Source organism: Ascidiella aspersa, chromosome 4, assembly GCF_963924565.1.
Source record: "Ascidiella aspersa chromosome 4, kaAscAspe10.2, whole genome shotgun sequence".
Taxonomy (NCBI): Eukaryota; Metazoa; Chordata; class Ascidiacea; order Phlebobranchia; family Ascidiidae; genus Ascidiella; species Ascidiella aspersa.
Window position 1 is genome coordinate 31,878,814 of NC_139450.1, and position 25,125 is coordinate 31,903,938.

Below are 25,125 nucleotides of genomic sequence, written 5' to 3' on the forward strand. Positions count from 1 at the left end.
CATGCGGAATTAAATTTGGAGCAGGTTGTAGTAAGACCTAGTAAGAACATCAAAGCCCATACTGAAATATGTGTATAACTGTACACTTAAAATCACTGCCTAATCACTATGTTGGAAATTAATAAAGACTTATTCGAAACGTTCAAAATATTACTTACTTCTTTATGTATGAGCTTTGGTATTCTTATCACGTCTAACTACAACCTTCAGCCATTGTAATTAAGACTTATTCGAAACGTTCAAAATGCTACTTACTTCCGTGTAGTCTTGATATTCTTATTAAGTCATACGAAATAAGTTCGCCTAAAAAACGATTATGAAATAATTTAGGTTAAAGGCTGAAAATTCAATAATTAAGATAAAGATTCATAAGAAGAAGGCCCTCAAATAAACAAAAAAAAATTATATTATTTATATTCCTTAAGAAAAAAAGTATAGTGTCAATATTTGCAAAGATGCAAAAAAATAATTTAATCTTGAAAACATCTTGTACAAGAGTGCTAGTAGCCAAGCTTTAACTGTGACGTAAACGAAAAAAATTGTGACGTCACAACAGGAGATCATACGTCACGAGGCGGAGGAGAAGCTACGTCATCGAATGCGCGTCGAGGCGTCGCTGGAGAAGGACCTTGAAAAACAGAAGTTGGAAGCTGAGAAGGACAGCCTCTGGTTGGAACAAGAAGAACAGATCCTGGTGAGTTTGGACCGCTTCTCCTGATTGGTCGAGATTTGTTTTTGTTTGAATCGCTCGCATTACGTCACCGGCATCTTTGAGCATCGGTAGGATACAATGCGAGTGTTTTAGACCATTTACACTTTAATGCGTAAAGTTACCAAAGTAAACTGAATAAAATAATAATATAAGGTTTCTATTTTTGTACGAAAATCAATGTAAGAGTGTAATTTGCGTAGTAAGAATATCAAAGCCCATATAGAAGTAGGGAGCATTTTGAACGTTTCCAATATCTCTTGATTCATTTTCAACAAAGTGTGAAGGCACTTATTCTAAATGTTGGTGGTGCCCTTTCACTATGTTGAAAATGAATCAAGTGTTATTCGAAACGTTCAAAATGATACTTCTGTATGGGCTTTGATATTCTTACTACGTTTTACTATAAAATAAACTAATAAGAAAAGTTAACTTATTTTTGTACGAAAATCAATATAGCCCTTTGAGAGTGTATTTAGCTGGTGTGAGAATCACTGGTTTAGACGTGTACATAAAAACTTCCCATTTAAATAACAATTTTGAACAACTACTGACAACTATGGAATCCTGCACGTTCGAAATTAATTTGATTTAAGTAGTCCACATGATAGTGCACGTAACTTGGTGAACACAGCTAATTGATTAACGAAATAATCGACTAATTTGTAGTCCTAACTTTTTAATCGATAACTTGCATGCACTTGATCATAATTCATAACAATAAGCTAATGAAAGCAGAACATAATATCTCATGCATGGAACCTATTTTCTTTTTTCCTTCGCTCATTTTCCACCAATTCGACTTACTTGGACACGCCCCTTTCAACCGACCAATGACAACGGATTGTCGACGGGCATCGGTACTTTCGGTATATTTCGGTTTCCCCAACAACGGTACTGTATGGAATTTGTTGTGTTGTGATTACGCATGCGTTGAATTGTCCAAAAAACGACACTGTTTTTCCATTGCATGTAACCAACTTTTGCTAAAAATAAAAACACTAATATTAACTTTACTACCCAAAATTAACAAATGCATTGCCAAAAATACGCCGACCTTTTTTACCCATTGCATGTAACAAACTTTTGTTAAAAAATAATAACACTATTAATCAAAACTAAAACTTTACCACCCCCAAAAATTGCACGGCATTTCTTTGCCTTTCTTTGAATTCCGTGCGAAATCGTTGCTCTTTGGCGCCTACTAACGAGCAGTTAAACCACCTACAGAACCCGCAGCAGACCACAAATGGCGACGCCGACACAAATGACCCAGACCACCTCTACCAGAGTGCCGACGACATGAGACGGCAGCGACAAGCAAGCAGTAAGTTCTGCAATTTTTCATTCGCGTAGCACTTTTTTTTTAACTTTTTTGATTGCTGTAGTAAGAATATCAAAGCCCATACAGAAGTATAGGTCTTATTTTTAACGTTTTAAATAACTCTTTATTCAATTTCAACACGTTGTCTTCTGTATGGGCGTTGATATTCGCACTACGTCTTACTACAATCTCCAACCATTACGCTCCAAGTTTTTTGATTGCCATTTTTTAACAATAAATTTTTCGAAATCTGGAAGTCAGTTAAAACTGTTGTGCAACGAATTGTGTTACATTTGTGCAATGTTGGCAAGCTTTCGCACCGCCGTGTTTTACCAGCTCAAGGATTCTTACTTTTTAACGATTTTTTGTAAATGGCCGTATTTTGTCTAATTGATCTACTTAGAACGGTTGTGCGAAAGCTTGTCGAAAATCCAATACAATTTGTCTTTATATAATGCCACCTGATTCCTATATTTACTTTTTTTACTGAAAGCACGTCTGTGTAAAATACTGTCAACATTAGTACACATTGTCGTAAAAACACTGTTTTCATGGCCTAATTAAAATCCACGTAATGTTTATCTATCAACTTTACACGTTTCCTGTTTTTACCAGTTTTTAATTAGTTTGCGTTTTACCCATTCTTAAGGTATGGAGGCCCCACCCCCGCCTTCAATGGCCCCCGCAAAACCCCCAAGGAACCAACAAAAAGAAGTCCCCATTCCACCGATGCCTAAGGTGAGCGCTTGTTTAGCCAAGGGGTCCATGGACCCCAGTTTTTGGGGTCCATAAAGGCCTAATTGAAATATTAGCGTATATTTAAGAAGTAATCAATTTATTAAAGAAAACAATTTAATAAAAAATAAAACGGTTTTGCACTGAATGTATTTAAACTCTATTTCACTTTAACATTTTTGGACTAAAATCAGAAAATTTATGATGTCTATTTGTACTGTGACGCCAAATTATGACGTCATTTTTTTTTTGCCTACAGTGGTCCACGCGAGGTAAAAGAAAAATTTTAGGGTTCCGCTGTAAAAAAGAGTTCAAGAACCCTTGGTTTAGTAGGTGTTTATCTCGTTTTTCTCTCCTTGTAGTTTAGAACGTGGTCCATTATGTTTTTTCTTTGTTTGTTTAGTATATATAATATCTTGCTTTTCGCCTATGATTGCAATTATATTGCCCCGAAGAAGATTGCCCGATTACGAATCGAAACTTTGGTACTTAATAAAATTTTGCCGGATGAACAAATTTACAATTGAAACACCTGGTAGCAACAGTATATTCATTCTACAAATCGCTGTTGCGTATGATCTCCAACAAAGCTTTCCCCATGCAGGGCGAACTGTTCGGTTTTCTACGCAAAGTCACAGCAACAATATATTCATAAACCTAACATCCAATCAATTGCAACTCACCAGTTTATAGCCAAGATATTTTTTTTCTGATAATTTTCCGTGATCGCAGTTCGAATCCCGCGTTGATACTTAAATAAATTTTCGCCGGAAGAACAATTTTACAATTGAAACAATGCCTGGCAGCAACAGTATAGCCATAAACCTAACATTCAATCATTTGCAGCTCACTATCGAAGAAGTGAAGCCCACCCCGACCATGCAGTTGGACCGCAACGGAGACACAGTTTACCGTGACACGATGAACGTGGTTAAGTCGGTGCTTCAGGCAAACCAGGACGTAATGCACTCACAGCCGGACGATATCTTTGAACTGGTCAAGGTGGGAGACAAAATAACTGAGTTTTTGATACCTACTTATGTATGGGTATTTCTGTTTTGTGCTACAACCTTCAATCATTATGCTCCAAAATTAGAGTAAGCGTAATATGAATATCAAAGGCCCGAAGTAGGAATCATTTTGAACGTTTCAAGTAACTCTTTATTAAATTTAAACATAGTCAAGATGATACCTACTTCTGTATGGGCTTTGATATTCGTATTACGTCTTAGTTAGTACAACCTCCAACCATTGTGCTCCAAACTTAGTTTTTTTTCGTTGCTGTGCGGTATGTCAAATAAAGCAATAATTAGCCTTTAATTGGTGATAAGGACGCCACTTCCAAGTACGATGTTTTAAAAATCCTTTTCTGTCGATGTTCGAACAAAAGTTCTAGGGTTAAACTTAAACGTTAAACAAAAATTGAGACACCTGGTTTTAGAAAAATTAAGTGGCGGCAGGACAGCAAAGCTAGCTATTTAGGAAACACTATTAAAAGAGATAAATATATTCCGCCAGCAAAGGCATTGTCAGGGGATTAAAAGATCATTTTAGTGTCTGACCTGAATTTTTAGCTTTGCTGCCGTATTCTGCTGTTACTGATCAGGAATTCAGGTCGACAATTATCTTGTAACGGTCAAGGTGATTTCCATTATCACATATTAAAATATAAAAATACATTTGTCATCCATTGTTGGAGTCATTTTCGTTTTTTGTCCCAGCGAATCACATTGAGTTTGATAAAAAACAACGCACACCGTCCTTTCATGGTCAAAAAATCTAAACCTACCTGTATTTTGTTCTTAAGAACATTGGCAAATCGCTAAAAGAGCTTTGCACCAGTCTCGACCAGGAGATGACCACATTACCCGGCAAATACCACAAGGAGATTGACATGGCGCAGAAAACCACCAATAAGGACCTTTCGCAGATCATCAACCAAACCAAGCTCGTCAAACGTTTCTTCGCCACAACACAAGTCACCGAGTACAAGAAATGTAGGTTTCGGCGAGAATTCCGCTTTTTACCTGTATTCTTAGACTACAGCGTTTTTAACACGAAAAAACTTCTGCAAAAAGGCTGACTTCGTCGATTTACTTCCAAGTCGTCCAAGTGTAAACGCCTTATGTGGCTATTTGGTTTTAATCATCGGAATATCCTGCCAATAAAAACAAAGATTAGAAAACACAGACGCAAAATATAATTTCCGATTTTTATTTATTTATAAACTACAGCGGTTTCAACTTCTGTTAAAGGCTGGCATCGCGTAATCACGACCCGAAGAATAAGTGTTATTGAAACTATCTCAAGTTTAGTTAAATGGTACGTAATATAAAATCCATATAGTGCGAGAAACTTCAAGCTTTTGTGTTTATGTTTTCCAATCGTTGTTTGAGTGCTCGTTTAAGTGTAATAGCCCCATGTAGCTACCATTTAGTTTTGCCTATCGAAAAACCCTGCCAGTAAAAACAAAGATTTGAAAAGACAAATCCAAACACTTGGAACTTTCTCACACTATACGGATTTTGTATTGCGCATTGATCGTACCATTAAATTAAATGTGAGATAGTTTCTATAACAATTATTATTCGGTTAAACTTATTTATCGCGTTAGTGCCCGTTGCTTAAAAGTCATTAGACGTTTTTTTATATATTGCGATTTTAAATGTCGCTTGTTTGGTGATTGTTGATATACAGACAACCCTTCTCCACATAAGTTATAATTATCACGCTACACTTTTACAGCACAATATCAGACAAAACTGGGCACTTGTAAATAGTGTTGTTCGAGCAGATGTCACTAAAGTTAATAATGGCCTCAAAAAATACACAGAACTTTTTCAACATTCAAAATTTTGTATTTTATGCCACTGATGGCAATCATAGAAAACCCTCACTTTTAAACCTGAATCCAGGCACGTAAAAATTAAAAAAAACATGCTTTTCATCGCAGGCCTGATGTCAGCCACACAAGTGCTGTCTAAAATAACCTTTTAAACATTCGAAATTTTATGTTATATGCCCACTGATGCCCATCATACAAAAACCCTGACTTTACAACCTTTATAAACTATTAAAAAAAATCATCCACTTTTCATTGCAGGCCTGATGGCAGCCACCCAAGTGCTGGCAATCGACGCCAAAAACCTGCTGGACGTCGTCGACAAGGCAAGGTTGCACAAGCAATCGTCCAGCGACGGTGGCCATTCGTCTGAGGAGGGTTCTGACAGTTTTCCCCCCTTTGACCCCGCACTGCCACCGCCCCCTTCTGAGTTTCTTGAAGAGGGGTGAGGCCACAGCCACGCCCCCTGCCCGCCCCCGAGAAAACACCCGCGGCTTGTTTTCGGCGCCGCCCTAAAAAAGACGCAAACGTCATTAATGAAAACGTCGAAAGAGTGGTGGGAAAAAGCGTGACGTCATAGTGATTGTGACGCAGTAAGGGAAAGCGCGCGGTCGCTCTCGTTTCCCTGGCGGAGCGTAAACCGCCGACTAGCGTTGACCCAAAATAAACGACTTTTATTGTGAACAGCCGCGCATTTGTTTCCAAGTTCGGCTTTTTCCACTGAACAAGCCAAGAATGTGTTTTTCAGTCTGTTGCTTCTATTTGGTCTTCTCCAAGTCATGACAGTGTTGGAACAAGCATCATCAGCTACCTTCAGTTTTATGCCGTGTATTTTCTTTATTGGGAAAAACATCCGTGACAAGTAAGTGCACTGCTCCTAATTGGAAAAACTCAAGTTTTCTATTTGAGGAACCGAAGACATTTAAAGCCATTTGATTTACGTGGACCGCCTTGCTATTGTTTTCTCATTGCTTCGCGTGCAAGTGCAAAATCTGTATGTTTTTTTCTCCAATACATAGATTTATATCTTCTTTCGTTTATGCGCTGTTTATGAAAGTCCTGTATGATGTTAATAAAATTGTGTACGCTCTTATGATCCAATATAATTGTAGGCCGCCGATCTCGAAAACCCTTCTATATGTTTCGAGGCGATTTCCGTCGACCGATTTTGCGTCACAGTATAATTGTAAAAAAATGAGATTGCATTCGATGATGTTCGACCGAACCGCGATTAGACAATATTCAGAAATTATAGAGTGAAACGTTCTGTTCCCCTTTTTTTCGCTTTTTGTCGTACACCGTAGCCAGACTGACTTCCAAACAGTGTTCCTAGTGCCCCATATGTCCACCAGCATTGTCCAAGCTAAATGAAATCGGTTTTTAAGCGATATATATAAATAATAATATATACCTTGTCCACTGGAGTAGGCCACCTATAAATTGCTGACCAAAAACCTTTCTTTTTTGCGTTGCTATTATTATTCTTATTATTCCTGTTGTTTTTATACTTCATTCGCAATCAGCTGGCCTGTAGTCAGATTGTGGCAGTTTTTTTTTGTTTGCTCCCGTTGTTTATCATCCCCCCTACCCATCATTGTTTTAATAATATTTTCTCTTCTGTTTTTTCGCGAAGCAATAAAGTGCGGCGCTGTGTCACTCGTGTTCGATTAATTATTATAAGCAATTATTATATTTCTAGTCTGCTCTGCTTGCATCATAGATCAACAGATTCGGTGAGTCTGCGATGGCTTTCGGTGTACTAATTATACGTCAGTCGTAATCGTTGGTCAAAAAGCAGCTTCGAAGGGCTAGATCTCAGTTTTTAACACACATTTGTGTGAATGTTCATTGAATAAATGATATGGTACTGTGCATCCCCTTCAATGAGGTTGCTTGTACTAACAGATTGAGCAAGCATTGGCGTATAGTTGTTTCTCGACTTGTTCCCTTCTGAGAGAGCACAGCTCAGTTGGTAGAGCGACTGTCCCGGCTTGACTGGAGGTCGTGAGTTCGAACCTCACTGCAGGCTAGTTGTTTTTCCAGTCTGCTCTGCTTGCTTCATAGATCAACAGATTCGGTGGGTCTGCAATGGCTTTTATTATAAGCATTGAGGAAATGCAAATTTTAAACCGATTCTTGCATGGCTCGTTAATTTTTAGTGTCCAACCTTAAAGGTGCAGAACACTGGCTTCAAACCATTTCTAGCGCTAAAGGTTGCAGAAGGTTCTATGTTAAGTTCAAAGTTAATTACTTAATTAGTTCTTTCTACATTTTTCTGTTAACGAATCGAGTACAACACATCAGTTTTCAACGTTGTACACAGTTTGACTACTGCTGTAACCTATTAGAATGTAGGGTCAATATAATCAAGGAAATTGCAAACATTTTAAATTCAATGCAACAGTGATTATTACATTACGGAAAATTCCTACTTCCCAATATGTACTTGGTAATAAGCTTACGAACTTGTTTATTTCAAAAGCTATAAGTAGATGGCTGTTGACAGAAAAGTACGCTCTGAGCTGGCGAAACACGTTTGCGGGAAATACCCAAATACAATTTGCATGTTAAATATGCCACCATATAGCCCTTTTTTATTATCAGCTGATTTTTGCTTTACGAAAAATGACCCCTTTCGTAAGTGTAATACTGATCAATACACTGATTTGTGTAATTCGAAGGTTGGAAATTACAAGCAATTCTTGACCGGAAAGATGGTTTTCACCTTGTGAAACACGGTTATGCTAAACGCTATCAAAAATTCTAAAAACATTGCCTGTAAGTATAGAAACCGGTGCTATAAATTGGCCAAAAAATATTCTACTGATGCTAATTTAAGTGGGAGGCCAATTGTTATCCGCTGCGTGCACTGAATTTTCACAAACCTACGTTTGAATAGAGATGTCAACATACAGCTCTATATACTACTGCAAAAGTTCAGAAAAAACAAGCGGAAATTTGCAGCGTAGCCTACAAACTGTGCAGTTTGCTCAGTGCTTAATTTAGAACGGTGGCTGGCAGATTTTTCTTCTGCCGTTTAGAAGAGCATCAGTTGATTAAGCTAAAGCATTAAAAACAGGGCACAGTTTGCAGTTACAGTATAAAAATTGTGGTTGTAAATACAATTTGTGGAAGTCGGTAATGTATTAAACCTTGTTTTAGTTGTGTAGCAAAACGTACAGCATTGCCAGATTTGATAAGATGCAATTTCCTTTCATCTGTTTTTTAATTAGCATTTACAATCCCCAAGTTTAGACTTTAGAGCCTTAACTCAATTTAGTTGGGTTGGGGAAAACGGAAGCTGTAACTTATTTTTTTGAAAAGATGGTTGAAAGGCACTGACATGCTTTCCATATGACCCAACTTTGGTAGGCTTTCAGTAAACATAATAAACATTATGCATTTTTTTAAATACCCTACTTACAAGAAAATTGTAGGCTTACCCAAACTTAAACTTTTTATTTTTACCTTGATGTGAGACACTCGTTTGAAGAGTACACCCTTCACTTGTAAGCATTGGACGGTTTATAGGCAGCCAATGGGTAAAAGACTGATCTTATTCTTAAATTCAGACATTTAAAACTATATTATCTTGACTTATTTATACTAATAGAAAACACAAATCCGCCAATTAAGAAAGGCAAGATCACAGTTGTTGAACACGCATTTGTATATATCTTTCATTACTCATAGAAAATCCCAAATGCCTCATAAAACCAGTTTTGAAGTTTAGAAACGAATAGCCAATGGTTAATTGAAATGTGTTAATATACTGGACTTCATGGAAATCTTAATGAATTTAAACTACGTGTTTTTGTCCCTTAGCTATGTACTCAGTTACAGCATGTAGGCTATTTGCTTCGCGTAGTCATTTACGCGAATTGTATCAGGTTTTTTCTCACGACTCTAAAGTCCCGTAACCGGTGTAACGTGACATCCGTTGTTCGCATTGAGCGTGGTTCACAACTCTTTCTTTGCAGTCACGCCTCGTCTTGTGTTTAGCAGAGAAGCTTGCTTGTTTCAATCAACAGACAGCCTTAACAGAGTGGCAACAGGTTTAAAGTATTGTTGCCTTGTACTCACCGATTGCCGCCTTTCAGTCTTTATTGTAAGCTACTCCACCGGGCGTCGGCCGTCGAGTAATACCTTAAGGTTGTCACCTACCTAGGAACTGAATTGTGGTATTGTTGCTAGGCCTGATTTTTGTCTTAATAATTTTATTTTGAAGATCGTTTGGCTTGGTTAAGAAACCAATAGGCATGTATTTTCCTTTTTTAGACTACAAAACGCACATTTCTTGTGATTTTTACTTCTATGCAGGGAGTCGAACCGGAACCGAGCCGGAACTTTATAAACCGGTTTTGGGTCAATTTTTTTCGAACCGTAACCGAACCTGAACCGTTTTTTGAACGATTTTAAGGAGCCGAACCGGAACTGAACCAAATAAATTGAAAGAACCTTAACCGAACCCGAACCTGTTAATAAAAACGGTTCGCTCCAGCATGACGTCATAACTTGTATTTTGAACAACTGATTGGGTGAGTAAATAGTATCAAGTGTAAATAAGATTTATTCGGTGCGTCGAATAACTGTATACTTTACAGCAGTGGTCGGCAAACTGTGGGCCGCGGCCCAAATGTGGGCCGCAGAGCCATTTTTAGCGGGCCGCGAGTTACTTTTGAATAGCTTAGTGTTATCATGCAGTTGTGTGCTGCACGATAGCCCTACAATCATTGCACTTTATTTTAAATCTTGGTGTGGCATAAAATTTTTAAATCGGCTCAGCTTGGAAAGGCCCACGTGCCAAATGTGGTCCTGAAAGCATGCCGAACTATATATTTCGCCAACCAATTTTTTTCGCGCTTCGCGCGTACACTCTTCTTTTATATAATGTTTTACATTACGGCATGGCAGTGTTTTGGTCATCAGGGCGCCATGAAATATTGCAACTTAAAATCAAATATGCTGAATCCGCCACTGGTTTCGTAGGCCTAGGTACTGGTTTTACGAAGTGGGCCAATAGCTCTGAAAAGAGTACTTTATGGGCCGCGACAGAAAAAGTTTGCCGACCATTGCTTTAGAATCTAGATTAGCAAGTATACCTATTAAAATATGATTTTTAAAACTACTAACTTTGGAACGTAATTGTTTGAGGATGTAGTAAGACGTAATAAGAATATCAAAGCCCATACAGAAGTATAGGTACGTATCATTTTGAACGTTTCGAATAGCTCTTTATTCTATTTCAACATCTGACTTTATTGATTTTCAACAACGTTCGAAATGATACCTATTTCTGTATGGGCTTTGACATTCTTACTACGTAAACAGCTACTAACGTTTTATCGCATCAGAAGTATTTTAAACGTCTGTCTTCTTGTCAGTATTGAAACGAATTAAAAACATAAATAGCCTGTAAGACGCGGTCACAATTTTACAACATAATATTGTCGATTCTAATGCAAATACAACAGATTCATACTCAAAAAAATTTAAAGTATTTAATTAAGAAGCGTTTTTATTTTGTAAAAAGGTTTTTTAGCTGAGCAAAGATTGGATAGAACTAATCAAAGGAAACTGTTAAATATTTGATTAGGTTTTATTAGCGCTGTTAAAACCATTACAGTCGGTGTCTATTAATTTTATGTTTTTGTTACAGCAAGTATGCACAAAGTGTAAAACACTCTTTAACTCGGAAATTAAAAAAATATTTTGACCCACGTTCTTTGTTCACAAAAAATAAGATATATATACTGCATCTATATTAGTTACAGCTGATTGTGAAGGCAAATCGACATAATACGTAATGCTTTCATTTCATATGTTTTTGACTTTTTTATTGATTTTATCATGTACGTGTGTTTTACTTTACTGATAGGAACTGACGATGCCCGTCATTTCGAATTAAGAATAGAGTAGGCTAAAACAGGTTCCGAAATTTTTAAAGGAATATATATTTCGCCTGCTCCTTAGAATTAGAAACTGACGATGCCTGTATAGGCGAATATACATTCCTTTAAAAATTGTCTGATCCTGGTTTTACTCGAGGTTTGAAACTTTGAGTTTTTTATTGTTAGTATACGCGTCAGCGGAACAGTGATCGACAAGCAACCTTGGACAACGTACAGCAAACTAAAGGCCAAAATAAAGAAACAATCTGTCGAAAATAATTGAAGGAGGCGCGAGGAAACATTCATGACGCGCATAACACAAACATAATCTTGCGACAAAGTGTATCAGAAAGTCAAGGTAGGTAATTCGAATTTACCCGCTTCCAATAGAGTGTTATTTAACATTTAACACAATAAACTGACCCCTAAACACTACCTCTAAATGACCAAGTGCAATCGTTCTTTTCTGGTTGTATTTTCCTAGAACCTAAACATTAATAAGTGAATTTTAAGAGCCCAAGGGCGTTCTGGGATTTGTGATGGTCAAGAGGTTTTAGTACTCTTCAGCATAGATCACCACAATGTATCTGTCGGCTCACAGCACCCGCATACGCTGTTCTGTCGCGAGCAGCTGTAGAAATGCAGTAGCAGTCCATAAGGACAAAGTCCATAACGTGTACGTTATGTACCGATCTACTTGTCGTCTTTCCGTTAGGTTTACCTTGCATTTGCGTTAAAGGTTGAACTAAAGAGGTGGATACTTTGACCTGATGAGGCGCGCTTGTGCGAAAGTTTGTCGAGAATTCAATATAATTTGTCTTTATAAATAGTGCCACCGGATTAGTCTCTTTAGAATTGGACAAATACGGCCATTTGCAAAGGTAAAGAGGTAAAAGTGGGGGGACCACTGGTTGAGAACCGCTGCTTTAGACCTTAAGTCACACAACTTGGAACAATCTTAAAACTTTCTTGTTTTAAAGAAAAAAATACGTTCATATTTATTGTTTCTGTCTGGTTGAAGTCGAATAATGATACATCATTATTGGAATTCGCGCATATTTAAAGATATGTTCTATAAATAGTAGACAAGCCGGTTGTTGCGCGCTATCCCCTTCCGACTGAAGACACCCCTTACGACACTGTATATACGATACGTACATCATAAGGGTGAGTCACGCATCCTAACTGCTCGTATATGATTTATATTATTTACATCCTGTACACGAAGCGGCCTCGAGTTTTGTAGAAGTTGTTTTGGCCGCAGACTGCGCCGCGGAAAAGAATAGATACAACCGCTGTTTACTCGATTAGTTTTATGTTGTTGCATTCTATTATAAATGAACTTTTACGAGAATAGCTGCAATCTAGTTGATGACTGTTTCAAATCCGGCTGCCTCCATTAAAGTTAAGGTTGTATAGTTATGTATAAAATGAAAGGTTATTGCTATGTAATCGAGAGTTTATTTGGATTCCTTTTTGTTATAAAGGCCGTATTTTGCTTTCTATTTGTGCACGAGGCTATTTTGTGTCGTTTTTTTTGCCCATTTTCTTCTAAGCCTTTACCTCCTGAACTTGTTTGTTGTCAGATAAGGCTTGCGAAAGTCAAGATGGGTCGTTGGAGTGTGCGTAATGAATGTTTTTATAGGATATTAGTTAAAGTTTTGTTAATTGTTTAGCATACTGTTCAAGGAACAGGTTAGAGCAATGGTTCTCAAAGCTTGGCTCCCGTAGGGAAGAATTGTTAAATTTGGGAGGAAATTTGTTCCAAGGAGGAATTGGGAAGAAAATAGATAAAAAAAGTTGCTTGTTTGGTTATATGCAATAAAACTGTAATATTGGTATTGTAAAAAGTCTGTTACGCCCATAATCTAAGTCTAATATTTCGTGGGTTTTTGCTGGGGAGGAATTGGCAGTTTTTGCGCTTGTAAGGAAGAAATACGAAAAAAACTTTGACAACCAATGGGAAAGATGTAAGTTACAAAAAAACGGCACTGTCAAATTACATTTACGTAGAAAGGGTGTTTAATTCCAGTGTCCTGTAATCCTTAAATCTAGCTCTTAGTCTTACGTCCTATTTTTGCGGATGATGTCCTATACGTGGTATTGACAAGTAGCTGTCATGTACAGTTCACAGTTCACCTCGCTATCATGTGCATTTTACTAAAAACAGCTTTATATGACAGTACTGCGAAAGCCGTAAAATAAATAAAGCAAGGTATTCATTCAACCAATTTTGATTGTCAGATAAATTGTACAATAAAGCAGTGTTACCTAAACAGTAGGTCGCGGCCCATTGGTGCGTCGCGAAGTTATTCAGGTGGGTCGCGAAGCATTTCTAAATGTTTCACTTTTTAATAACATCGAAAAATCATTGCATTATCATTGAGTAAGATTTCTGCAACAATGTAACTAACTCCGTTTCACAGCAGTAGACGTTAAGTACCACATATTTTGTGCTTTATTCCGAAGCCCGATCTTTTTTTCATTTCACGCGTTGAAAAATCCAAATACTTTGATAAGCGTTTCTTAAAGGCGTATTTGGATTTAGCGTGAAATAAACTTGGGTTACCTTAAGTTGAGAAATTATTAATTTTTTTACAAATTAGGAACCTTACCGCGGCTCTCAAGGCATTTTAGAACGCATAACAAAAATACAAGCACTTGAGGGAAGCTAGCTTTTAATGAGTACGGAAAAGACGTTAGCGTTCTATTGCGATGATGGATAGAAAACAATCAATCAATCAGCTGTCATGCGACAATTTTAGGTCAATCACCGTATACATCCTTTCGCGACTGACTGCGAATTATGGAAAGCATAGTTGCCATTTGTTTCTTACAATAAACATCTAGAATTACAAAAAATTTAATCTAGAAACATTTAGATGTTTTATAGAAAAATCTAAAAAAATCTATAACGGGTTCTTGAAAATATTCAATACATTTGGCAAAAAATCAACAGTTAAAGCTTAATGCCGTATAAAGTTGCTTAAAGAGTCTTTTTTCAGTTTCAAAAAAAAATTTTACTGAACATGACCAGCTATGGGTGTTTTGATTTTATAACACATTGATTAATTAATTATTTTTCAATTCGTAAAAATTTAAAATTACTAAAACATTGATCGTCGACAGTGAATCTTTCTCCAATTTAGATTATACAATTTTTTTATACTTGTAATAATCTAAAAAAACATCTAAAATCTAGATTGCACATCTAGATTCTAGAATCAAACTAAAGCATCTAGATCTAGATTAAAATAATCTAGAATGTCAACTATGACGGGAAGTGACGCATTGGAGTCACGTTTGCGTTCGACGTTGTTCCACCGTACCCTAACTCTTTGTTTTCTTTTCACCTTTTTTCGAGGTAAAAAGAAACAGTTTCGACATTGCTGTGTCGATTGAACCGGACATTACGTCACATACTGCCTTTAATTGAGGGACGGAAGTCACCAAAAGCCCTGGTAGACGAAGCTAAACATAAACAGCTAAATCAGGCATGTAGAGTGTATAAAGTAACAATTAGGTGGATACTTGAGACAATAAAACAGCAAAATTTGAACATTAGTTTTGTGTTTTTCGTTGGTTGGAAATTCCTCACATATGTTATACATGTTGGTTAAAAAGAATAAACCGTATAGGCGTTGACAGTGCTTAACCCTAACCATAAAAACAGCAAAATTGGAAAATTAAGCAAAGGTAAATACCAAATGATAACCCGGTATATCAAAACACAAATGCAAGATAATTAGATCGCAAGTCTAGGCAAGAAATACCAAGGGAATCCTGTTTTAATGCATATCACCTTTTTGCTTTGCAAGTAGGCCTACTTCCTTAAAACAAACGCTCTTATAACTCCTAAACGTGCAAACCTGGACAAGTATGAAAGTAACTTACACCTCATCTGATTTTACTAAGGCCGCTATGGCTAAAAATACAGATTGGATCTTATTTTGTCATTCGGTTTAATGCAGTGGTTCTCAACCGGGGTGCCGCGGCACTCTAGGTTGTAATTTTTAACGCTTAAGGGTGCCGAGAGATACATTTTTAATTCTTTAGGATTCCAAGTTTTGCTCTATTGGTAAGCGTTTTGATACAATTTTTTGTGTACGATAAAAGTAAAAAAAAATAAACCTTGTTGCACAGTTAATGTGCTGTTTCAATCGTTTATTGCACCGTTGTAGTTAACCACTCAGCAAAAAGTACGAGCAGGGGTGCCGCGAACTATTTATAATTCCTGTAGGATGCCGCAAGCCAAAAGAGGTTGCGAATCACTGTTTTAACGCAATAAAGGGGGGCGCCGCTTCATAACACTGTGTTGAAAAGCGACCAGTTTTAAATGAGGCTAAGAAATAAATGTTGCAAATTACTAATTGCAACTTAGCCTGTTGTTTTTTAGTTTCGGTTACGAAAAGTATTTCCATAGTAAGCATTTCATTTTGTTTTGTTCTTGTTGAGTTGTCATTACTTCAGTGATCCGGAATTGTGTAAGCAGTATTGATGCCGCTAAACGGAAAATGGCGTAACGACTCTATCATGTGTTTATCTTTTCAGAATTGTGGCCAATGGAGCGTCCACGCTTATATGAAGGTATACTGTTTAGGTTAACTCTGGCCGTCGTCACGTGACCTACTAATGGCAGGTTGTGCAGCCTGTAAGGTGAACTTAGTTTAGCTGACGGTGCACAGCCAGCAGTTACTCTCCATTCGCGCATCGCCGATCCATCAGCAACTGTTGGCGTTATAAGCCGTGCAGTCAACCGCTGGCGACAGGCCTAGCCTCATTGTGACGTCAAAGCCGCTTGGGTACAGCGCCAGCAATATCACTGGCCCAACTCAATGCTAGTCATTATATTTCGAGTTTAGCTTTGGTGACTGGTTATCCTGTGCGCAATAGAACGTGCATCCGCAGCGCTAGAGCTTGTTTATTGTGCCCTCGTCGAGAAAGTTCGGGAATGTAACGGGGCGTGATGTTTTTCGGTGTTTTGTTTCACTAAAGCTATGCGTCAGTTGAAACTGGATAGGTATTCTCGCAAGTTGGCCGCCTTGTCAAGTTCTTGTTTTTGCGAAGTTGTTATTCGTGTTTTTACCAGATCATTAACAGCTAAACTATTTCTCAGGTTTAAATTACCTTTTATAGAATCCCTTAAACGTTTTGTTTCACTAAAGATACGCGTCATTGGATAGGTATTCTCGCAAGTTGGCCGCCTTTAAAAGGCCTTGTCTCTGCGAAGTTGTTATTCGTGTTTTTACCAGATCATTAACAGCTAAAATATATTGCTCAGGTTTGAATTGCCCTTTATAGGATCCGTCAAACGTGCTGTTGTTTACGAAACGTTGTCGCTACGGTTGCGTTGAATTATTTAAACAGAGCCGACAGAGTTTAGGTCATGCCTATTGGAATCCAATGCACACGTTTGCTAATTGCTGCCTTTAGCCTTAGCGGTTGTTCTACAGAATATACACTGCACATTCGTCAACTTAAGTAAGATGATCGTTACATGTACAAAGTGTTCACAAAACAAGTTTGTTTTGTAATTGTAGTTGGTTTGAAATTCCTAGCATCTGTTATACATGAATATACTGTTGCTGCCCGGTATTGTTTCAATTGTAAAATTTTACGTTACAAATGAATCTGTTATACAAGGTGAAATGAATCTGTTATGGTGGTAAAGAAGGATAGGCCGTATAGGCGTTGACAGGACTTAAGCATATCCCGGCTAAACTATTTAATGGTTTTACCGTTGTCTTCGGGGTAGGTATACATAACACAAATAAAAGTGTGTCGTTCATTTACACGCGAAAGCCACTTTATGTACATACACGGCTTGTTTTTGTGCTTCGGTCACTCAGCGAAGTTACTCGCTGTGCGTCATCTTCACGGTTGCATTGCTTTAAAATGTTCGCAACCCAATGGTATAACTCGCCTTGGGTTGAATGTTAAGTGTCTTGTCTACGCCGCCGGCGATTAAATGACGAGCGAATTTTCTGCAAAACATCAATTTCTGAATTAATCAAACGAAAAGTGGAATTTGTTACGGTCGTTATTCTAGATATCGTTTTGGCGCCAACGAAATATAAAACAAAATAATTGTAAGTAAGAAATAGTATTAGCGGAGTTATACGTATAGTAAGAATATCAAAGCCCATACAGAAGTAGGTATCGTTTTGAACTTTTAAATAAATATCCATTTTGAACACCGGGTTTATTTATCGAAGTTACGCGTTTAAGGATTTAAAGAGAGGTTGTACATCGCGGGCAAGTTTGCTCGTGGCCTGTTAAATAAATAGGTATTCGACAGCACAACTTCAATATTCTCTACAGACGCTCAACTTTATTCACGGCGTCGTGAGCCTTAAGGGTAAATCTGATATAAACAAGCTACAAATTCGTCAAAGTATTGTTCGGCGAAATTAAAGATTTCTGAAGAAGATTTAAACAGGCCTTAGCAAGCAATAATAAAAAAAGGAAAGATAATATTATACAGTAAATTGAAAAAATGGCACTTAATATTTTAATGTTATTGATTTTCGGACGCAAATTCATGCGGGTTCCTCATAACTATCTTTTAAAGCTAACAGTTGTTTAAAAAATTGAAATTGATACTTTCAAAATGCATAAAATGGTTGACTTTCAGCAAAATGTTTGTCTGGTGTACAGAGACGCCCGCAGAAAATTTTCCAGGAAGGGGACAATATGAATATGTACACATAACTTAACTTCAGTACCTATGATACTAATATGTAAGCAATAATAATAATCGCATGTTGAAATTCCAGAGGGGTTGCTCAACTTTTGCGCATCTGCATGAAAGCAAGTGTTTTTCAACAAGAAGTTCATTTTTGTCGGTTTTACGTGCCAGCTGCGAATTTCATAAGCTGACAAAGTTTTAAAAACGCAATTCGCATTGCAAAGTTTTAAAAATCCGATTTTGATACTGGGAATTTACAGAAACTTACTACTCACAGCCAATCACTAACGTTATGAAGGTTAAATTAATTTCCAATCTTAGGTGTTTTTACACACGGAAACATATTATTTAGCCTAACATTGGCGGAAACGCAATTTTTCCATATTCAGTCGTCTACCATCGAAAGCTATCTGGCGGTTAAAAGTAATTCATTACCTTTGCAAAGTCATTGCCGCTCGGCAGCCATATAATATGTTAATGTGTACTTATCTTACTCGATAAGCTCAAGTAATATTTACCTTTCCTACAGTTAACTGCTGACGAAACAAGGTTTAGCTATAGCCTGTCGTTGTTATTGCAGTAGTTGTAGTTTCTTTGTTTAAATATCGAACAAAAGAGTATGCCCTGGAACCTTTAAAAAAGCTTGCCCTTATAACCTTTCCAGATTGTTGTGTCATACACACTACGCAGCTATAGGTGTTAGCTATAGGTTGTGGCTGTTAATTTTCAATGGCAATATGGCAATATTAAGTGGAATGCTGTTTTATTTTTGTCCAGCTTGCAATTCAAATGCTATACGCTTTGTGGACTGTTAAACGGGCGATTTTCTTACAAATACTTTTCTTATGGAGCCCTTTAGTTAGGTGTGCGGAATCTCATGTTTGCAGCTTTAAAATGTGCTGCAGTCAGTTTCCCAATTCGTCAGAATTAAACACTCTCCAGTTTAGAGAGTGGTCCGCAAACTGTTTGTGCTTGCGGCACGTTTCAAATAGTAAAAACATATTCGCTGCTTACTTTCTAGAAAACATTGATGTCATACGGTAGTAACGTGTAAATCGCCCCTAACATACGGTAAGGAATGTGAACAACATAATATTACTGGTACCAGCTATATAGGCTAATATTGAGTGTGCATTCTGTGCATTTTATTCTTACATGCTTACCCGCATGTCTAATTGTTATACGAAAATGTTAATTTAATTTCTGGTTTAGAGCGGGTATTCTTAACCCTAAATTTATATTGGTCAATAGAGAGTTCTATAAATTACTGATAAAAAGTAAAAAAAAATGTATCAGTTATTATAGTAAGTTATTCAAGAACTGGACAAAATTTTGTATCGATTTGACCAGTGTTTATTATCACTATGCCTGGTAGCAACATTTTATATGCAGGGTGGGCCAAAAGTAGGCTTACAGTTATTCCACAGCGTTGGCTTGGAAGAAGTGGTAGCATTGATTGGCCACCACGCTCACCTGACCTGACACCAATGGATTTCTTTTTGGGGGGTGTTGTAAAGAACAAGGTGTATGAGAAGAATCCCAAAACAATAAATTTAGACCCAAACCCTACTTTTTTATAACTGTAAGCCTACTTTTGGCCCACTCTGTATTAAAAATACGTTATATTTACAGGCGATACGCGACAAGCGTTTAGGCGGTGCCAAATGCGGCTTAAACATGTAGCCAGTCTGTTGCTGGCTTTCCTGGAGAACCTCTTCTACTCAGGGATACTCTACGGGTGGCCATTTTTGGAGGACGTTTTCACCAGCGAGGGATACTTCAGCGAATACTGCTCGGACGCGAACGCGACAGCGACAGGCGACAACGCGACACGACCGAACGCGACAGTCACGCGAAGCTGGAGCGCGCCAGCCGCCAACACGTGCATTGCACAGACAGAGCACATGAACCTCATCTTTACGGTTTCAGCAATGGTCAGCATACTCCTGTGCTTCGCCTCCGGATATTTGTACGACAGGGTTGGAACCTGGTTCTGCAAGACGCTCAGCACCACTTTGTACGTTGGAGCATTCGTGCTGTTCGCAGCCTCGTCCAGCACACGATCATACCTAGTGTATCCAGCAATGCTTTGCCTAGCAATTGGTAGCTCGGTTATCTACATGGTTAACTTCCAGTTTGCAAACCTTTTCCCATCCTCACGATCCACTATAGTGTCAGCTCTCAACGGCCTCTTTGTATCGTCCTCATTCGTATTCTGGCTCGTACAGGCCGCATACGTTGGCGGCGCCGAGCTCTCTACACTGTTCTACGCGCTCTGCCTGCCCATCATAGTCCTCTACTTCACATTTTTGTTCTTGTCCCCGCGCGGACAGATCCCCTACCCTTTACCGCCTGATTTCGAGTACGGCTTGCAGCTTTGCGGCGGAGAGGGGCGCGCGGTCGACTATAACCAGAACACGGCCAAGGCCACGCCTCCACCTGTCGACGTTACGCGTAAGCTCTCTGTGTTCTCCAAGCTGGGCGCCTACCTTTACGCGTGTAATTTCTGCCAGTTCGCCATCATGAACCTGCGCAACTTCTTCTACATCGGCAGCTTCGACGCTTGGGCCAGCACAGTCGAGCAAAAAGAGGCAGAGCACATGACTTTCGTTTTCGGTGTGATCTCGGCCATAGGCGGCTTAGCGGCGCCGTTTGTCGGTCTGGTCGACGACCTGCTGACCAAGTACTACAGGCGAAAGAGCGGCACCAGCACTGAACAGGCGCGCATCCAGTCGTCCAAGGTTTTCGCGCTTTTTTCGTCGCTTGTAAGCATCGCGTTCTCAGGCTTTGTGCTCGCGTCGCATCCCTCGCTACAGTACGCCGCTTTCGTATTGCTTCCAGTGTCTCGCGTCGCCTGCTACAGTTTCTCGTACATTTCCGTGTCGACTCTCTACTCAAGCGGCGACGTCGGAAAACTGAGCGGCATGATCTACGCCCTTGGCGGTGTAGCCTCGCTCCTACAGAACCCTATACTTCGCTTTGTGCTGCGCGACTGCGGCGGCGACTTTACGTACGCCAACATACTCTTCTTGGCGCTGAGCACTGCCACACTGCTCTATCCAGTTTCACTGCACCTGGCGCGTCGTAAGATCAGAGCTGTGCGCTCGGAACGGAAGGACTCGGACGCGGTAAAAGAATCCGAGTTTCAGCGCCGCGAGTCCGGCCAGCGGTTGATCTTGACTGCGCAAGACGAAGATGAGCCATTCGCGTAGCGGTTTGGGGAAAACAATCGTTTATGCGTATATACTTTTGACGTCCCCCATAGTTGCAGACCTGAGCAAACTTGGCGCGCCGAGATTTTTTTAATAAAGCAATATCTCCCAAAAAAATCTCCGAAAGTTGTGACGTTAGAGAGATGAAAATTTTCTACGCCTTTTCCCAACACCATTCAAATTTCGCTGAAATTATATTTGTAAATAATGTTTTTTTTTCGAAATTTGTTGCTATAAGAGTATTTGCTGGAAAGGTGTGGCCAATACAAGGACTGTGCAAAAATTTCAACTCTGTAACGTCACCATTAATTGCTTTTGGCGTACTTTAATTGCAAAGGCCATTTTTTGAACTTGAGCAGTTATGAACTTTGCAAAGGAACATTAAACACTCTTCCTAACGAACTTAAACATGATCAATGACTTTCTTTAAAGATGGTGCCTCCTAGTTTATATGGTTAAAGTTTGAACTTGTTGGCTCGACAGTTAACGGTGAATATCGCTGAATATTAATATTTATATTTTTATCATTTTTTAGGCCTAAAATGTGTTTGCTGGAAAGGTATAGCTAATATAAGGACTTGTAAAAATCTCAACTCTGTAACGCAGTGATCCTCAACCTTTTGTTGTTTACGGCACCCCTTAAAATAATAAATAGATTTTCGACACCCCGACACAGAATTTTCGTTGAGTATTTTACTGAAATGTCACAATAAATGGAAATGGAACAACACAATCAACTTAAAACATGTAGGGAAATGTCATTTGATATAATGGTCTCTAATCGTACACAACTATTTTAAGCTAACCATTTGAGCAAAAATCAGATTCGAAAGAAATTCTCAATCACCTATCGGCACCCTTGAGTATTAAAAATGGCACACCAGGGCGCCGCGGCACCCCGGTTGAGAATCACTGCTGTAACGCCACAACTGTTGGAGATATTGTTCTACAGAAATCTCGGCGCGCTTAGTTCGCTCAGGTCAGAATGCCAGCACCTGCATAGAAATTTGTACGTTTTTTAATCGTATACTTGTGGTACCCAACATTCGAAATCGCGACGATTTGTTGTCCAGTATAATGTTCCACTGCTGGTGTCAGTCAGAACTACCTTAATTGTACGTGTTTCTACTTGTAAATACAAACAGGGTTTATATACTGCTTCATAGCGAAATATTGAAAAACTGCAAATGTGTTTTTGTGCAATTTCAGCTGTCATTTCTGGATGGCGAACTCGTTTGACACAAGCGCCAATTTAATTCTTGGCGCCTTTATAGGATAACAAGGCTTTACAAAAAAGAAAATAAAAAAATCATTTCAAATTCAAAACTATATAGGCTTCGCTTAAAATCGAACAAACATCGTATATAATACATATAATTTAGAAACCTTCAGTAATTTATTATAGTTTTTTATTAGAAATTTACTGGTACGTAACGCGTTATGTAAGTCCATCCATTGACGGTTTACCGTTTGGTTGATAATTTAACACAACTATTTTATTTTCAACCTCAATGCCCTTGAGGTTCATACAAAGAATGGTTGATTGCCATTCGCCATACTCACTACTATGTAATTCAAAGAATCGTTCAACTTCGGCTAACTCCAATTTAAATTGTTTACAGTTTATTATTATTCTAATCTAATGTGAGTTTTCCCAAAGATATTACTATAGAAATATTTGAAATCCTGATTGCTTTGACAATAAAGTCTGATTTAAACTAAATTGACTGTGAACTAGTTTATCTAATTGTAGTTCAAATTCTGATTTTTGCTGTTATTTTTTTTTTGGTTTGCTATGGTATGTTTCAGACCAATTTTTGTCTTGGGCTTTATAAAAAAGTGTACATCATAAAGCTTTCAAATTTTCAGACATGACGTAGAGTGGAAGGTGCGCACAATAGGTGTGTGAGTCTGTATCCCTGGGGACCTTCAATTGGGGGACAAAAAATCTAAAATATTGTGACGTCATTGTTTTAGCTTTCTGTAGCCATCGACTTCTATAGTTTATTTTAACTATTAAGGAATTCATTAATATTAATTCTTGTTTATTTAAAAAAAAATAAACGCTCTAATTTTAATTTTAAACTAATTTGAATAAAAAAAATGAAAAACCCTTTTTGTGCTTCGCTACACCCCAAAACGAACACGTGGCACCGGTTCGTTTCAGTAACGCGGCGTACTATTGTTGCGCAATGATTATTTCCCGTGAGACAAGCAAACCATCATTAAATATAATTGTGTGGCTTGTGGCCCTACTTATATAAGCTTCCGTGTCACCTGTTTTCGCCTATATTATAGGTTGCTAAATAAAGCGTGTAGGCTAAAATTTACAGTTTTTTACCGATTTTAAATTTGTGTACTGTAAATTCGTTTTCTTTTACTTTTGTACGAAAATGTTTGTTGTAAAATGCATCTCGCAGCACACAAAATCCGTTGCCTATTAGCTCGACCCACCATTGTGAAGAACTATGACTTTTTCTATTGTAGGGACAGCACATGTATTTAGAATGTACTTTTTTTACAAGTAATTGTGTATTTTATCAAGCCGACGCCTCTGCGTTTATTTTTGTCACTCCATTTGCTTTTAACTAAACAGATTAGGCTGAATGAGGCTGGTATTTGCACACAAGGACGTTTTCAAAACGTCGCGGCTATTTTAACACAGGCAGTTGCCCAGCGGTCAATTATTTCCTGCATATAGCTGCTAGCCAATGCCAAACTTAACAAGGTCTCGGCGGACTGCAATACATTTCCAGTAACGATTTGCTGTTAAAACATTCGCTTTTAGGTAATACATTACAATACCTGGTTCCACGCTTTGAAAACGCTATATTAGATTGCAAAATTAGAATAGAATTAATACAATTATGCCTGATTATACCAGCGCGGAATAAATGGCAAAGAGGGTGTAAAATATGAAGAAATCTCGTCGCCCTTACAGGTAAATGACGACAATGACTTCGAATTGTAGCAATATACTTTTAGACTTTCTTGTCTGAGTCAAAATCAGTGTGAGATGACTAGAACTTAAAAGTGACTGATTTTGACTTGTACAAGAAATTCTAAAGTATAGTGCGGAATAAAGAAACAGTAAAGAGTTTTTGTTAAGCACCCAATGGTCAACTCCAACCAAAGCACGCGAACGATCTCGTTCGCATTTTATTGCTTCAGGAGCGTGATTCTCACATGATTAGAGCGTGATCGCCAAATGTCTTGAGTGTGTTTCCAGCTGCTAAAGAAATGCCACAGTTAGTTAGGGTGTTGCGGGCCGAATGATTAACTTTGGCGGGCCCGTGGACCGCAGTGTCGTCAACCCCTGCTATTGACTTTTTTAAAGTTAGATATATTCGGTTGTATCGCTACTAGTCCGATACTAGGTTGGTATCGGTGCCGATCCGGTACCAAAATAATAGAGTGTTGGTTTTCAACCTTTTTTTGCTCATGGCCCACTAAATTAGTAAAAAAATGGCGTTGGCCCATTATTAACTTTTAATGAAAAACACACAAAGTTTCAACAACACAATAAATTTTTAAAGCTTGTACATTATTTGAAATGTGTTACGTCCCCAATACTTAAATGGCGAGCCCCATGCGAGTAGCTCAATAAATGAAATGGGGAAGCAAATATCAAGGGCAGCCATTAGAAAAGGAGCAGTCCATAATGAAATGCTCCGAAGGCGCCGAAAATTTTACGTATTACATTCCTTTATCTTCCGATTTTGCG

General features: G+C 38.3%; 2 protein-coding genes across 5 annotated transcripts in view; both read left to right on the forward strand.

Moving 5' to 3' along the window:
- Positions 1 to 7,266, forward strand: part of LOC146157507 (focal adhesion kinase 1-like) — a 110,294-nt gene extending 103,028 nt beyond the window's left edge. For all 4 annotated transcript variants that reach the window (XM_083387853.1, XM_083387854.1, XM_083387852.1 and 1 more), the window contains 6 exons: positions 557 to 694; positions 1,940 to 2,036; positions 2,683 to 2,771; positions 3,615 to 3,770; positions 4,576 to 4,765; positions 5,872 to 7,266. In XM_083387853.1, coding sequence (XP_083243979.1) covers positions 557 to 694; positions 1,940 to 2,036; positions 2,683 to 2,771; positions 3,615 to 3,770; positions 4,576 to 4,765; positions 5,872 to 6,059 — 858 coding nt within the window. In that variant the 3' untranslated portion in view covers positions 6,060 to 7,266. The remainder of the gene's footprint in view (positions 1 to 556; positions 695 to 1,939; positions 2,037 to 2,682; positions 2,772 to 3,614; positions 3,771 to 4,575; positions 4,766 to 5,871) is intronic.
- Positions 7,267 to 11,722: 4,456 nt separating this feature from the next.
- Positions 11,723 to 21,418, forward strand: LOC146157509 (equilibrative nucleobase transporter 1-like). Its single transcript, XM_083387485.1, has 2 exons — positions 11,723 to 11,859; positions 19,822 to 21,418. The coding sequence occupies exon 2, from the start codon at positions 19,854 to 19,856 to the stop codon at positions 21,399 to 21,401; it is 1,548 nt and encodes a 515-aa protein (XP_083243611.1). The 5' UTR covers positions 11,723 to 11,859; positions 19,822 to 19,853; the 3' UTR covers positions 21,402 to 21,418.
- The last annotated feature ends 3,707 nt before the right edge of the window (positions 21,419 to 25,125 follow it).